This window comes from Cololabis saira, chromosome 23, assembly GCF_033807715.1.
Source record: "Cololabis saira isolate AMF1-May2022 chromosome 23, fColSai1.1, whole genome shotgun sequence".
Classification (NCBI taxonomy): Eukaryota; Metazoa; Chordata; class Actinopteri; order Beloniformes; family Belonidae; genus Cololabis; species Cololabis saira.
This window is the reverse complement of record NC_084609.1, coordinates 18,358,647-18,373,935: the sequence shown is the minus strand read 5'-3', so window position 1 is coordinate 18,373,935 and position 15,289 is coordinate 18,358,647. Positions and strand designations below refer to the sequence as shown.

General features: G+C 39.4%; 1 protein-coding gene across 1 annotated transcript; it reads left to right on the top strand.

Moving 5' to 3' along the window:
* The first annotated feature begins 226 nt into the window (after positions 1-226).
* Positions 227-14,041, top strand: nudt4b (nudix (nucleoside diphosphate linked moiety X)-type motif 4b). The gene is made up of 5 exons (XM_061714402.1): positions 227-627; positions 8,501-8,611; positions 9,603-9,647; positions 10,089-10,176; positions 10,707-14,041. The coding sequence occupies exons 1-5, from the start codon at positions 400-402 to the stop codon at positions 10,925-10,927; spliced, it is 693 nt and encodes a 230-aa protein (XP_061570386.1). The 5' UTR covers positions 227-399; the 3' UTR covers positions 10,928-14,041.
* The last annotated feature ends 1,248 nt before the right edge of the window (positions 14,042-15,289 follow it).

The window sequence follows — 15,289 nt, the reverse complement described above, 5'->3', positions numbered from 1 at the left end:
TTGAGCGAGAGCCGTGGCCCCGCCCACTCGGCCGGGCTCAACCAATCAGCTGCCTCCATCCGCAGCCCCGGTCTCTCCACGCAGATCTGGGTTCATTGAAGGCTGATTTATGGTTCCGCGTTACACCAACGCAGAACCTACGTAGGGTACGCCGTAACCCTACGGCGTAGGCTCTGCGTCGATTCCGGCTGTAGTCGGCGGCCATGCGCACACTGATCCAGAGGAGGGCTGCGAGCCGCCTGTCTTCATAAGACCGCTCCCCTCGGGACTGCACTTACTTATCGCCAAAACGGGGGAACACAGACGCCGAATTTACCCTGAATTTCCAAGGAAGGGACCCAGGTGTTGTGATCTAACTAGGTGTCTCTTCTCCTGCAAACCCCGGCGTCCCCTCAACCCATGACACACTTCGGATGCGGAGACCAACCACGATGCGACGATTGTTCTGTTAATAATATATCAAGATTCACGACAAAAAACTGCCTTTTGCCGGTTTTGAGCACAGAGGAGGGTGAATACACTGATCCCACCATGAAGCTCAAGCCCAACCAGACCAGGACGTACGACGGGGAGGGTTTCAAGAGGAGAGCAGCGTGTCTGTGCTTCAAGAATGAACGAGAAGAGGAGGTAGGAGAAGCCTGGGAGAAAACATGTCTGTAATTGAGCCATAATCAGGGGTTGTGTTCGGACTTGATGGCCTAGTCCTGCTCCCCCAGTCATTCAAGAGTGAAACAGATGTTGTTTCTGAATTACAAACACTGCATTTGAGCTTTATTTTCTCCTTTATTAGTTATGGCTGCAGTTTTATTGGTTAATTTGTTCGAGTCTGTGCTGTTGCTGATGCACCAGGTCCATCCAGTTCAGGCTAGTTTCAGGAGAGAAGCGAGGAAGAGGCGCTGTTGTTAAGGAAGCGTCACTTGGCAACAGAGGCCTCGCCGACATTCCTTTCAGAATAAAACACAAAACTCAGAACCCCGTTAGAAGTTGCTATAGTACGACGTAGTATTAGGGCCAAACAAAAAAACAAAAAAAGGAAATTACGAGAATAAAGTCATAATGTAATGAGAATAAAGTCATAATATTACGAGAATAAAGTTGTAATATATTATAAATATATAAATATAACTTCACAAGATGCTCAATATTCTTCATTTTAACACAGGGAGAAGACTGCTCTTCCTGTTAGAGTTCTCATAAATTACCACTTTATTTTCATAATATTATGACTTTATTCTCATAAATTACCACTTTATTCATTATAACTTTATTCTCGTAATGTCACAACTTTATTCTCGTAATGTCACAACTTTTTTCTCGGAATTTTACGACTTTATTCTCGGAATTTTACGACTTTATTCTCGTAATATTACGACTTTATTCTCATAATATTACGACTTTATTCTCATAATATTACGACTTTATTCTATTACGACTTTATTCTCGCAACATTACGACTTTATTCTCGTAATGTTACGACTTTATTCTCGTAATGTTACGACTTTATTCTCGTAATTTTACGACTTTATTCTCATAATATTACGACTTTATTCTATTACGACTTTATTCTCACAACATTACGACTTTATTCTCGTAATTTTACGACTTTATTCTCATTATATTATGACTTTATTCTCGTAATTTCCAAATTTTTTTTGTCTTAGTTTGGCCCTAATACTACTATACTATAGTGAGAGGTTCATTAGAAAGGTTCTTCTCGAGCTGGCAACCATTTATTACCTATTTTGAAAATTTGAGGGTACTTCCAAAGGACTGAGCTGATGTCTTCGTTTCTTGTTGTTTTTCATTTTTCTATCCCTAAAAATAGTAACAGCCCAATTACATTGGTATATAACTCTATAATTATTAATAGTAATCTCTAGATAACCCATCTCGGTTTCGTTCTCACTTTATTTTCTTATTTAAGTTTACATTCATTGCACTACTACTACTACTTTTATGTCACTATATTGGTATCTTTTTATTTTTATTTATTTATTTACTATTTTTTTTTAAATTTTATTATTATTGTTTGTTTTATTTTTTGTTTATTTTTATTTATTTTTTGCTATTCCCAAAGGATACTTAGTGACTTAGTAAAAACATATATCAAAAAAAAAAAAAGAAGTTGCTATAGTGGGTAAAGTCATGCTTTTATTTTGAAGGTAAATGTGTTGCGCGTCCTGTTAGTTGTTCGCCAGCTTGCTGGAAGTAATAAACAGAGGGGGCGAGGCGCCTTATCTTACACGCACCTTTTTATAGCGTTGAGTGAGGGGATAAGAATATATATGAAAGCGCGTTTCTCAAATGTCACATCACTGCATCAAATAATACATCACCAGCGTCAGCATGACCAAACGGTGGCCATTCAGGAGGATGGTGCTGCATCCCGCCGGCCTTGAGCGCAGCTGCGTAGTCATCATGTCGAGCAGGCTTTAAAGGGACCTTAAAAATATACATTATAGTGACATACATGCTGTGTCTTGTAGACCTTTCCCCGTGATATGCAGTGACATTAACCCTCCATGAAGTGTGTGTGGTTTTTGTTTAATCTGCACTCAGGTAAACTCAGTGACAAATTACAAGTACAGATCACAAATCAGTGATGACATAATTTTGAAATTAGGCTTAGTGTAAAAACTTTTATTGGAAAAACAAATGGTGTGTAGGGCGTTTATCATCTTGCATTTTTTTTAGTTAAATTTTTTTGTATTTTCTTTATAAATAAATTATAAATTTCCCTTGTAAATCAAACTCATGATCCTGAGTGAGGGCTATCTCCTTCATATTTTGACTTTCTAAATTTAGCCTCATCTGAGCATGGCATAAACAAAGTGTTACACAATATACAGTAAAAACAGCCCCGTCTGCTGCCACTTGATAGGCACTACCTCGGCTCTGCAGTGTTTGACTCTACAACACATTTATCTGAAATTACACATGCTTAAACACACCTTATCTGCTCCAATGCACATTTGCGAATGTTATATCATCATTACATGTGAATTTTAAGTTTGTCCATTGATGGGAATTCTTCATGTGGAATCTATAGTTGTTTCAACACTTTCCACCTGCGCTCCTGTCTAAAATTTCTTAGAAGTTGTATGTCGTTGTTGTGCCTGTGTATTATAGTTGTTTTAATACTTTCCACCAGCCATCGGTACTCAGAACTTGTACATTGTATTCTTACCTATCTTCCCTGACTTGTAAATACATGACAAAACATTCAGAACATATTTTGAAAACAGAATTGTGACCACCAGCCTCAAGACTTTCAGGTTTTGACAGGTTTTGACAAGCGATCACAAACATGGCACAGTTTAATCGAAGAGATCCAACAGGATGCTTTCACAGTAATCAAGTTACAAACTATTGACATTTTAAAGACGTACTGGCCTTTGTGATTTCTCCTTTTCGTTGGCTACGCACCGGCACACGCATATACAATGTTGCTTCTCAGACACAGGATACCTGGCAGTTCTTCAATAGAAGGTGTGTATGCTGCTCAGCTGCTTTTTGTTTGGGAGAGGGAAACGAGAAAGCAGAGCCGTCAGGACTTGATACTGTGTGAGAGAAACAGGGGACCACCAGAAGCTGCTAATGCAGAGGGACAGCAGTGACAGCTGAGTAGGTCAGCTGAGCTTACAGGCCCATGAACAGCATGTTTCCTGTGGGTCAAAAATGCTCATTTCACATTCAAACAATACACATAGTTTTTAGAAAACTTGCTTATTGAAAACAGTATGTTTTCAACTCAGTTTTTAGCCAATATTTTAAACGGGAGTTTGTTTAAACATGTCATTTTAACTGTAGATTGTACAGCAAACAGTGAAAGCCACACATTTTTTGTGTGCAGTTTTTAAACATGTAAAATGATTGCTTCAGTTCACAACCTTCTCACGTGGCTGCTCCACAAACATCCAGGTCGTTTATCGTTCTTAAGTGGCCTTAAAGCTTCACTCCCTGTTGTTTAATTTTAACAATTGGCTGAAAACCCTTGTGTGATATGAAATGGCTTGTATTAATTCATAAATCAACAGCAAATTAATATGTGACTGCATTACCCCTCAGTTCACATCAGTTAAGATTTTTAGGAGTAGATTTACCATGTGTGGCAGATTAGCATGTAGTTCTCAATTATGAATGACGCAAATGGGACTCTGTTTAAGTTTGTGGTCAAGGTTCCAAAACTGCATCAATCCACAAATGAAAAGAGAACTCACTAGTTTTAGTAATGTTTTAGTTTTAGTAATGACTTCAGTAGCCTGTGAGATGCTGTACAAATTAAAAATGAGTTGCAACTTGGAGATGTGTCACAAAGAAGCTAACCTGTGGACGATAAAGAGCCTGTAATAGTCAAATAACTCAGATGCAGCTTTTTTACTCATCACAGGCTCTCTGTTTTAGTTTAGTCTCATCTGCAGTTTTTGTTGACAGAGGTTTGAACAAAACATCTGTGAATCCGATTCAACACCTGTGCATTTAGAGAAGGTGTAAATATGAATATATATATTTACAAGTATGGCAGATTGCTTAAGTAAGGTCCTTGTACGTGCACCTTTAGTGATATATCAGGGATCTCTTGGTGTTGAGTTTATGGTGGCTGGTTGGACCACATTCTCAGGTTTACAGGAGAGGATCATTTAGCAGCTGAATATTTTCCCCAGGACTTGTTGGGAACCAAAACAGAGCTGAAACTGAGAGTGGAAAATTACCTTCAGTTTTCACTCATGCAGTGAAGCCCTGGAATTTTTAATATATTTTCTGGAGGTGCTGCTTCTTTGGACACAAACATTTCCATCAGACTTACTGGACTAGAGTTTTCCCTCGCTGTTTTGTAGTATTAAGGGGGAAAACATTTTTAAATTGCTCCCCAAGTAGGAGCGAACAACTCAATCAATACAGGGATTTCCTTCATTACACTTTGTCTCATGTCCTTTTGTCTCCTGACTTCATATGTCCCTGTTATGAAAGTTTGTCCCATGTAAAGTTAACTTTTTAACGTGACAGTGAATAATGTAGACTGACACAGGGGACCCAGTCTGAATGAGGCAAGGGATTTACTTCTAACGCCTAGTTTACAGACAAGAGCTCAATAATGAAAGTGCAGCAGCAGGCTGTAGATAACGTCATCCTGGAAATGGCAGATGGAGGTTTGAGCTCGGTGTGATAGGATGGTTCATTATGAAGCCGTTTACTGTTTCCATTCACTGTTGGCGGCCGCAGACACGTTTGGACCTAATCAGGGTGACGTTTGGCCCTTATGGTTAAGTTTCAGCGCTGGCAAGTGTTATGTGGGGCAGAGGTCATGAGCTGGTGTTAACTCTGGTTATGGCATTTATTGTACAGACAAGTCATTAAACGGTAAACGGATTTGGACATGGGATGGGAGTTTCCCAAGGGCCAGAAAAAAACAAAAAAAAAACTTTTTACAAACTGTTGATGTTTCAGCACAACTGATTCTGTCCGCACATGTGCACGTCTTTCTTCTTGTCGCCCTGCCTGGTATTTGGAGCCGTCTTTATTTGACAGTGTTCCTCTTTGGGGAAGAGGAGAAGGTGTTTATGACCTCCAGAATATTCTTGCTAGGTGGTAGTCCAGTTTGAGGTCATTACAGAGGACTGTCTTGCTCTGTGTTTCTCTTGATATTATGTTTAGTCATTTTTGTGTACCGTGGCAATTTGGATGACGAATTGAATCCTCTTGTGTGGTGGTGTGTAATTTTGGCAGTGTGCAGTTGATGTTTGACCATATAGTCTGATATTTTTCATAAAAATATCTGTTAAACACTCCAGTGCTCGGATCAAGGGTTCATCTACATCTTGACCCTCTTTCAAAACACAAGTGGAGTTTCTGTGTTGGCTGAGTTTGGCTGTCAGCTGACTGCTGACCTACCTCTCATCATGATGCGAGTTATTTTGTTTTGGTTCTTGTGCCTACTTTGAACCGTTGGCTCTTGAGTATAAGGCAGGGATGCTTCATCACTTTGTCAAAAGGAACACTTTGGGTATAGATTACAAACTGGTGACTTGTTACACTTTAGAGTCACCTCTTTGTTTACCAGGAGCTCTCGGAAGGATTAGAACACTGGGGACACAGTTTGATTACATCAACAGCTGTTTTAGCAAATGGGCACATAAACAAACTATTAGGTTGATCTCAAGACATTTTACAGAAAGAGCAAACAAGGACAGATTTCAGTTTAATAAACACACCAACACACCAAGATATTAGGCAGGACAGAAAAAAAGGATGAAAAGTCTTATTTTTACAATATTAAGAAGGTGGAAAGCATTTCCAGAACCTTTCTTTGTGATTTTTAAGGACTGTATTTATTCCTCTTTGGACTTTGTTCCACTGTGTTTTTTTCTAATGAAAGTGCTTTGATAAATAAAGTTGGTCGGACAAGTATAAGTACAAACCCAGTGTCTGACAGTGATGGTTCAGCACTATGACATTTTCTATATCCTGACTGAAACTCTTCAAATTAATAATTTCTGTTCAACAGATCAATTATTTCATTCTTGACAGTTTTTTTTAAGTACTTTTGAAATAAAAGGGAGATTGGATACTGTTGGATAATTAATTGAATTAGCTTGCACTCCTGGATCAAGACCAAGTTTTTTTTAAGTAGAGGTTTAATTACAGCAGCCTTAAAAGCCTTAAGCACATGTCGGTAAAGGTGGGTTGATTACATCCAATATGGAGATATTAATCGAGAGGAAACGCCTCCTTGAAGAGTCTGGTTTGGGGTTTAACAGACGTGATGGCAGTTAAGATAAAGCTGATGTTTCTGCCTGCCAGCTCTGTTGAGCTTTCTGAAATAACATACTCTTGCTTTTGGTTGTACTTTGTTTGAATTTGTTGTATCACAGGTACATCCATCCCTCTTCCAAACTGAACTAAAACAAAGCTGACACATGTGCTGCTGTGCGCTCTGTTCCCTCTGTGGCCACGACCAAAAGATAAAAATGGAGCAAGCAAAGCAGAAATCCCTTTTGTCGCCGCTGCCCCCGGAAGCAATGCAGCTTTTGTTTTGTATACATCCCACCCTGTCGGCTTAGGACACGTCCACTTCACTGATCTCCCTTTAAGCCCTGCTGGCTTCAGTTCGGTGCACAGACACTCAGACAGTCGCTGCTAAGCTGGAGCTCTGAAATCTCACATCCAGAAGGAAAAACAATACATGAATGCAGTTAATATGCCAAGTCACAGAAGTCAACTGTATTGGCTGTCAACTTTTCAGGAATAAGACTGCTGGCAGTGGATGTTCTGGTTTTAAAAGGGATGAAATCAGTGATGCAGATCACATCCAACAACCGCCTCCAAAGAAGAACAATCAAGACCTTTTTTGTTTTATTTTCCCTCCAAGTACATCATGTGAGGACAGAAGTTAATTTTCATCAAACTGTGAAACCACATTACCCATCAAGGGGTTCACTTACAGAGGTTACAAAGTTCAACTTTGCACATTTCTTCTAGTTTACGCTCTGATGAGAAGACGTCATGTTTGATGTTGGTGCTGCTTGTGCCCTCAGTGGAAAAATCTCTTTCTATTTCATGCACTTTAGAGAAGGGTTACAACTTCAATACAGTATAAATGCATGTCTCTTTTAAAGATTTTCAAGCCATTTCAAATCTCTTACCAAGCACACATGGATTTCCCATTTCCATGCCCCGTCGGTGCCGTCTGGTTCAGCAGGTGCAGGAGTTAGGTGAGCGTGGCACGTGAGGAAGGTGTCAGCCTCCGTGACTTGCAATCGGCTTGGCTGCCAGCCCTGATTCAACCCCTCAGAGGAGCCTCGCCATAAGGCCTCCTGTAGCTGCAGCAACAATCCCATTAGAGAGTGTAAGCGAAGCTATGCGAAAGCTGAGCTTGGATTAAGTGACAACCTGACTCCTGTGGCAGATTATTTGTGATGCGGCTGCATGGTTCAGGTGCATGTCACCATGTGTTGCACAAGCTGCCTGACACACTTGTATCTACTGGCCGTTCTGCAGGCCGTTGTAGTTCACGCTTCTGAAACAGCTGTTTGTGCTGCAACCTCTGTACTGTCGTACACCCTGCATATTACTGATGATTGAACTGTTCTATACAACTGCGATAGTGTCTATAGCAGATGTCTGGGTGTCTGTTTTGATTGCAGATACTGCCAAGAAAGCACGTATGCAGGCACATCCGATCTGTGTGTATCGGTTTACATTGCAACCGTAGGGTAATTCAAATCCTTGCAAGCTGTTTAGGGGCTCATGCCGGATGGGCACAGTGTTTACCAAAGACAGCTCGTGCTGGAAACATGTTGATACTGCTTTGATTGAGATTAGTTGCTGGACTGTAAAAAGAGCTGACGGATGCTTTCAGGGGGAAAAAAAAAAAGAGATTTGGAGATTATTATTACTCAAATGTAGTGAAGATGAGTCAAGCAAAAGCAAAAGTCCCTTGTCTTTAGTGCACAGTGGATTTATAAGATTTGTATTTTCTAAGCTTGTTTCCGTTTGGCAGGTTCTGCTGGTGAGCAGCAGTCGGCACCCAGACCAGTGGATCGTTCCTGGAGGAGGGATGGAGCCAGAGGAGGAGCCCTGTGGTGCCGCCATACGAGAGGTCTTTGAAGAGGTAAATGATAATAACTTTCTGCAGTCAAAATAAAAAACACAGAGCAGGGCTCACAGCCATCATGGATGCACAGCAGCATCTACGTAAAGTAGCGTGTAAATGGTAACTTTATGGAAATTACTTTGTGTTTGACAAATGTTCGGCTCCTTATTTGCAAATATTTTTGTTGAAACTGAAGAAATGTCACCCAAACCTTGCTTTTTTATAATAGGAAGTGTACAGTGGGCTACAGATGTTGAGGATACTTTTTATTTCAGCCTAAAATGAGTGCGAGCGTCATTTCTTAAGGAGACGTTCTTTCAAAAGATGAATCGGTGTGGCTGGAGAAAGCATTACACTTTTAATTACATTCTCAATAACGGTATAGCACCTCCCGTAAAGGACATTTGAGATGATCTCACACCCTTGCGCATGTTCATTAGTGGTTCCTGCAGCGACCAGACATGAACCTTCAAGGTGACATTTTTGAAAGGCCGCGCTGTCTGTAACTGGGTAACTGAGGGTTCTGATGGCATTTCAGAGGTCAGGCTGGTTGAGAATTACATGTTCTCGGCAACGTCAGTGGTCTAAACTTGGCCCTTGTTGGATTCCTGCGCATTCATGGACCCCTGCAGCTTTAATGGCTGGACACATAACTCGGGAAGAAGACGCAGATGAGAAAAAGACAGATGTCTTGTGTCTTGACAGCAATTCGAGTCCCGAACAAGTGCATCTGAATTTGAAAATGACAGTTATGAAACTGTAACATATGCAATAGTTAGTGCCTTGAGGCGATACACGTGATAGAATGACTCTTATGTAATGTACAGTGTGTAAAGTCAGTTATTAATATTTATATAGCAGTTTATAATGACTACATGTGTAAGAGAGAGCTTCAATGAAGCTTGCAAACAAAAGAAAAAATATATTTTTTCTTTTTTGAACAGCTACTCAAAAAGTTTAATTTGCCGCCTCTGTAAAAATAAAATAAATGTTTTCAATCATTTTCCAGGCTGGTGTGAAGGGAAAGCTGGGACGTCTACTTGGTGTATTTGAGGTAAGCTTGTCGCACAAGTACTGTTGAAGGTTAAAAAAACAGTAAATTTACACAATCTTGAAGATTAAATTCCCCGAGTGTCATAAACAATTTTTTTATTTTTTTTATTTATTTATTGGCTTTGTCTCGAACACAACAAAACCCAATCAAATTAAAAGCATAAAAATATTTTTTTAAAAAAAGCAAAACAATTTAACAGTCTCATTCAAAAATAAAAACACACAGCAAAACAATGTGTTCGAGAGGGAACAGGAGGAAGCAGAACGCTTATTTAGTCCTGTCCCTTCTTCACAATATCATATCATATATAACCTATAAAAATTTAATAAAATTAAAAGAAAAGAAAGAGAAGAAAAGAAAAAGACAAAATAAAAAAAATATAAATACAACACAAACAATGTGCAACAATGTGCTGATTGCCTCTTTTTCTGCTCCTCATAGCAAAACCAAGATCGGAAGCACCGAACGTACGTGTACGTGTTGACTGTCACGGAGACCCTGGAGGATTGGGAAGACTCGGTCAACATCGGTACGGCCTCCCTCTCTCTCTTATGGATGTTTAAAGCCACTGTGTGTGTCTATTAGCTATGCCGAGCAGGATATACCGTAATGCTTTTTTAGGAGCCTAGTGTGCTGCTTGGAGACTCTACTGGTATGTAGTGACAACAGGTGACTATAAATCAAGGACACTGATCTTGGCTGCAGTGCCACTTAGCTGTGGTATATTGCAGCCTTCAGTCCTGCGGATGCAAGTATCGACCGTACTTTACGAAGCGCTCAGCGGAGGCCATCCTCTCTCTGCGGGATACAAGGGCCGGGTTCAGCACGGCTATGTTGTTCTGAAATCTGACATTTATAGTGTCTCCTGTCTTATAGTTGTGTATCACAATTATGAGACATGTTTCCACGTAGAAACAGAAATATATGTGATTCTGTGATACGGTAGTAAATTAATATATAAATAGGATCTGTATGATGTGACAATAAAACTTTTGAGTGTTGAAACAAAAAAAAGAAATCCTCCGGCTCATCCTCTGTGTCCTCTGGCTCCCTCTGCAGGCCGTAAGCGGGAGTGGTTCACCGTGGACGAGGCCATCAAAGTGCTGCAGAGCCACAAACCAGTACACGCCGAGTACCTGCGGAGGCTCCAGCTCAGCTGCTCTCCCACCAACGGCAACGCCATCCTCCCAAGCCCACCGTCAAACGACATGTACCCCCATTACAGCGCAAACACCACCTCACCCTCGACGGGCAGCGTGCTGGGCTCCTCCTGCAGATAGGACTGCACCTCGGCCCCTCGCGCCCGTCGAGCTCGGACAGTTTACTTCAAGTCTGTACAGTCTCTTGCATGAATCGGTTGACTTCTCCAAGTCGTGGTTCACTTGTATTTAAAATTTCTAATCATAGCTGCAAGACTGATCAAAGCCATTGACAGAACTTTGAAAGACTGAGCAGGAGAAGCTTGTTGAGCTCACAGCTGACATTTTTCTTTGCTGGCAAGCAGCAGTTTGTGAAGAAGACGTTGCAGACTCTGCTTGTGTGATCAGTGGAGGAATGCCTTACAGGAATTTTGTATGAATGTTGTATTAGGTCTTTTTTTTATTTCACTAATGGTCATTTTTACCTTTTTAGTGGGGCTGTGTAGCAAATAAAAAGGGTAAGTGGCTCCAAAGCACATCAGTGTGCAGAATATTTCAAGATATAACGATGTCCAGAATGGTAACAGTAAATGTATTAGACATGAGCCCAAGCATTTCAAAAGCTGGATTTAGCTTTTACACCATATATAGATTAATTACAAACATTTTTTTTCATTCATTTACTCAGATTAGTATCTTGTTGACACTGTTCCCAACTTAAAAGTTATCAATGACTTTCTACCTCAGTAAACTGAAAACTGGATATGATCGTTATGTGTTGTGAAAGCACTACTGCTTTTAGTCAAAGTTCAGCCTGCAGTTACACGTCAGCTAGCCTTGATGACCCAACAAATGTCACGGCACCACCTCGTATAGCCCTCCAGATTTCCCTTCAAAAGTGTTAAATCATGCAAAGCGCTTTTTTGCCTTTGATATTATTCTCCTGTGAGTTTCTATTTAATCAGGAAATGTGGATTTTTACAGTTTACCTTTAAATTAATAGTAATATTATTTTTAATCTTGTCTCCTGGTGCTTTAATGTGATCCGTCAAATCCGTTCACTAAAGACATAATTTCCAGATGATCTCCTAGTAGATAAGATCTGACTCTGCAACAAAATAAATCTCCCACTTCATGTATTTTTTCATTATTCTCTTGATGTTTTGACCCAGGAGTGTTGGAGTAACAGTAAAAAAAAAAAAAAAAAGCCATTAGAGCTTCCCTACACAAATGAAATTGGTGCTATAGCTCATAGTTTGAAGAGTCACTGATCATAATTGCAGCCTGTAAAGTTTTAGCAAATTAAATGCAGTCCTAATATGTAAATATGTCTGTTTGTCAACACCACCCCTATTTTTTTTTTAGATACATTTAAAAAATTCCCAAGAAAAATGGCTTACACTAACTGTTATATATCAAATGTATTTCTACTCTATGTACTACAGCTGACCACATGGGGGCAGCACGTCACAGGAAAGTTCATGTGTCAGTCCCCGGAGTTAAGACACAGCAAAGTGCACCTCTAGTGGCGCTATGCCCCCATGTGGTCAAAGATGGTATTGCTGCCTAGTGTTGCTTTAAAAATCATAGCTTTGGCTTTCCCTGCTTCGACAGCTGAATGACAACTAGTACACTATTAGTAAGGTCTGTAAATAACAATGAGGTTTTTAACCTAAATGAAACTGTACATTTTCTCTTGATATTTTCTATATTTTTTAAAACGATGTACATATGACAGAAAAGGACAGCTCCTGCTGATTATGTACAGTGTAAGGTATTTGTTTTTATGACAATGTGCCAGAGGACAGGAGGTGAATCTTTGTGATGAGATGATGGTAGGAACGCATCTTCCTGTCAAGAAACCTATTTTGTTGATCATAAAGAGACGGGAAGTGGATTTCAGACTGAGATGCCCTGTTAGATGTAGTCTTTATTAAAATGCCTGACAGCACAGAATGAAAATAAGATAACCTGAGACCTTAAGCAGAAGGTTAAGACATTTTAGAGAATTATCTAAAAATGTAGAGCTTTGTCTGTCTCCCTATTTTTTTTTTTTTAAATCAATATAAAAAACATTTCAGTAACAAACTTGTATTGCTGCCAACCAGGCAAGGAAGTGAATGTTTGGAAACAGAAAGAAAATACTGTTGATTAATTTACACTGGCAGGCAAACCAGTATGTCAGCCAGCATTATATAACTCCTCAAAACTTTTGCCACCCCACAAAGATTTTATTTCATGTTTCAGACTTGGATCAACCTGCTGCTGTTGCTGCTGCTCCGTCACAAAATCTTATCTGCTGTAAAACATAAACTTTGACACTCTAGTTTACCTGTTGTAAGGAGTCAGCCTTGATTTTTTTTTTGTGGGCGTGTCAGGTTTTATTACAGGCTGATGAACTGGAAATGCAATGTGCCAAATTTCAAAATTTGTATCCTGGTAGAATTAATTTTTGTTGAAATAATTTGTGAATGTTATTATTTCTAACATGGAAAAGGTGCATTTTTGGAGACTGAATCTTGAGTTTTACAACTTTTGATTGAGCACTTAGTCTTAACTTTATCGTATTGTGAAGTCCACTTGTAAAGTAATTGTTAATATAACAGACTACAATTCAAACCTAAATTGAATTAAAACCTATTAATCTGGAAGTTGTGCAGCTCAGCCTGAAACACGTTCTCTCCACTTGCTGAAATGCATTTGAATGTTCACTCGTTTTATTTTCCATCTGAGAACATTTGAATCAAAGTGAATGAAAGATGTGTCACCATTCATTGTGATATTATGCAATGCCAAGTTGAATGTGAATGTGATTTGGATTGGAAACATTGTTTCTTTTTGAAAAAAAAAAGGATTGCATTAAAGGGGAAATATCTTACTGTGACTGTTGTTGAATATCCATTTACTTAAAGGAGATTCCTTATTTTTTCAAAAGTTAAAGGAATTTTTTGAGTCTTAATAAAACATTTGTGACATTTCTTGGTCAAAATACTGCAGAAATACAGTGCAAAAGCTCCCTTTTCACCCATGTTTGTATAGCTCTGTTTATAGCAGCTAGTTCTAGGGGGTGGAGTCAGACAGTTCCCTCTGGTCTTCTTCCTTTCGTCCTGAGATCAGCTTTGCGCTGTCCACTTCGGAGGTACAATACAGGCGCATGATAGGAATCTGGATGGATATTTCTACTCTGATCTGGATCTGTGATGTCATAAAACACGTTAAATCTGAATGTTTCATTGAATTACACATTTTGAGACCTAGGCAACCAAATAAATGTATCTGGGCTGTATCCTCTCAAACCATTTGAGATGCTTGTCATTCCAAACAAACAAAACAGATGACTTCTTTTTTCATAACAGACTGGACAGGAATTTTACAGAAGTGTATCCATGCCTTCACCAACAATCTTTCATCTGGCCGACCCAAAGTGGCCGTTGGACAGGTTCAGTTCATTTACAGATAAAAACTGAACACAAAGGTCCTGTTCTCAAGTCTTTACAAAGAAAAGACTATAAAGAGTTGCTGCTAGTTCGCAAATAAAACAATATGACGTGGCCCCACACTACATTTCTGATTTCCTTCAAGAGAAATGTTCCTCTACAGGAATAAAGAGATTACATCATGAAAGTAGATGGATGAAGTCAAACCTCTGTCATCTAAATACAGATGAAGGATTCAAATTGGGTATTTTTGAATTTAAAAAAATGTCTCCCTTTATTGATTTGAATGTTGAATGGACATTTGCACAGTTTTCAGGTTTATTGGTTTATTGGAAAGTTTACCAAAATGAAAAAGACTAAAGAGAATTGCTAAAGAGCAAAGAATCTATCTATCTATCTATCTATCTATCTATCTATCTATCTATCTATCTATCTATCTATCTATCTATCTATCTATCTATCTATCTATCTATCTATCTATCTATGCAAAGATGCATTCTATTTTTTTTATTAATTTGTTGAAAATATTCCAAATGTATGTTTTACTCTTCCAATTATACTTCTGAAGCCCCCCCCCCCCCCCCCCCCCCCCCTCCCCCCGTTATACTTATTAGTACCACATAATTAGAAAGAGGATCATTTTACCCCATTTTACTATAATAGTCGTCAAAAATTCAGAATTTGCATCGAGGCTCTTTTTAATCCAAAAGTAAAACAAAAATTCAATTCAATTCAATTTTATTTATATAGCGTCTAATACAACAAAAGTTGTCTCTAGGGGCTTTCCAGAGACCCAGAACATGACCCCCGAGCAGTTATTACATAAACAATGGCAGGTAAAAACTCCCCTAGTGGGAGAAAAACCTTAAGCCAAACAGTGGCAAGAAAATCTCCCTTGGCCGTTGCCCTTATTTCCTTTGCGGATGCAATCCAGCAGAACTTCAAACGTGCACATCAAAATGTGTAATATGATCCACGCAACGCTGCAGCTACTGTACGTCTATAACAACTTTAAAGTTACCTGATACCTGCGGAGTCACGTGACAGCTCAGGTGCGTCCGTAACC

Excerpts from the sequence above, each read along its gene's own strand:
- nudt4b (XM_061714402.1), top strand. The coding sequence starts at position 400 with ATGACACACTTCGGATGCGGAGACCAACCACGATGCGACGATTGTTCT. Across the intron at positions 628-8,500 it reads AGAATGAACGAGAAGAGGAG|GTTCTGCTGGTGAGCAGCAG; the intron begins GTAGGAGAAGCC and ends TCCGTTTGGCAG. Across the intron at positions 10,177-10,706 it reads GGAAGACTCGGTCAACATCG|GCCGTAAGCGGGAGTGGTTC; the intron begins GTACGGCCTCCC and ends CTCCCTCTGCAG.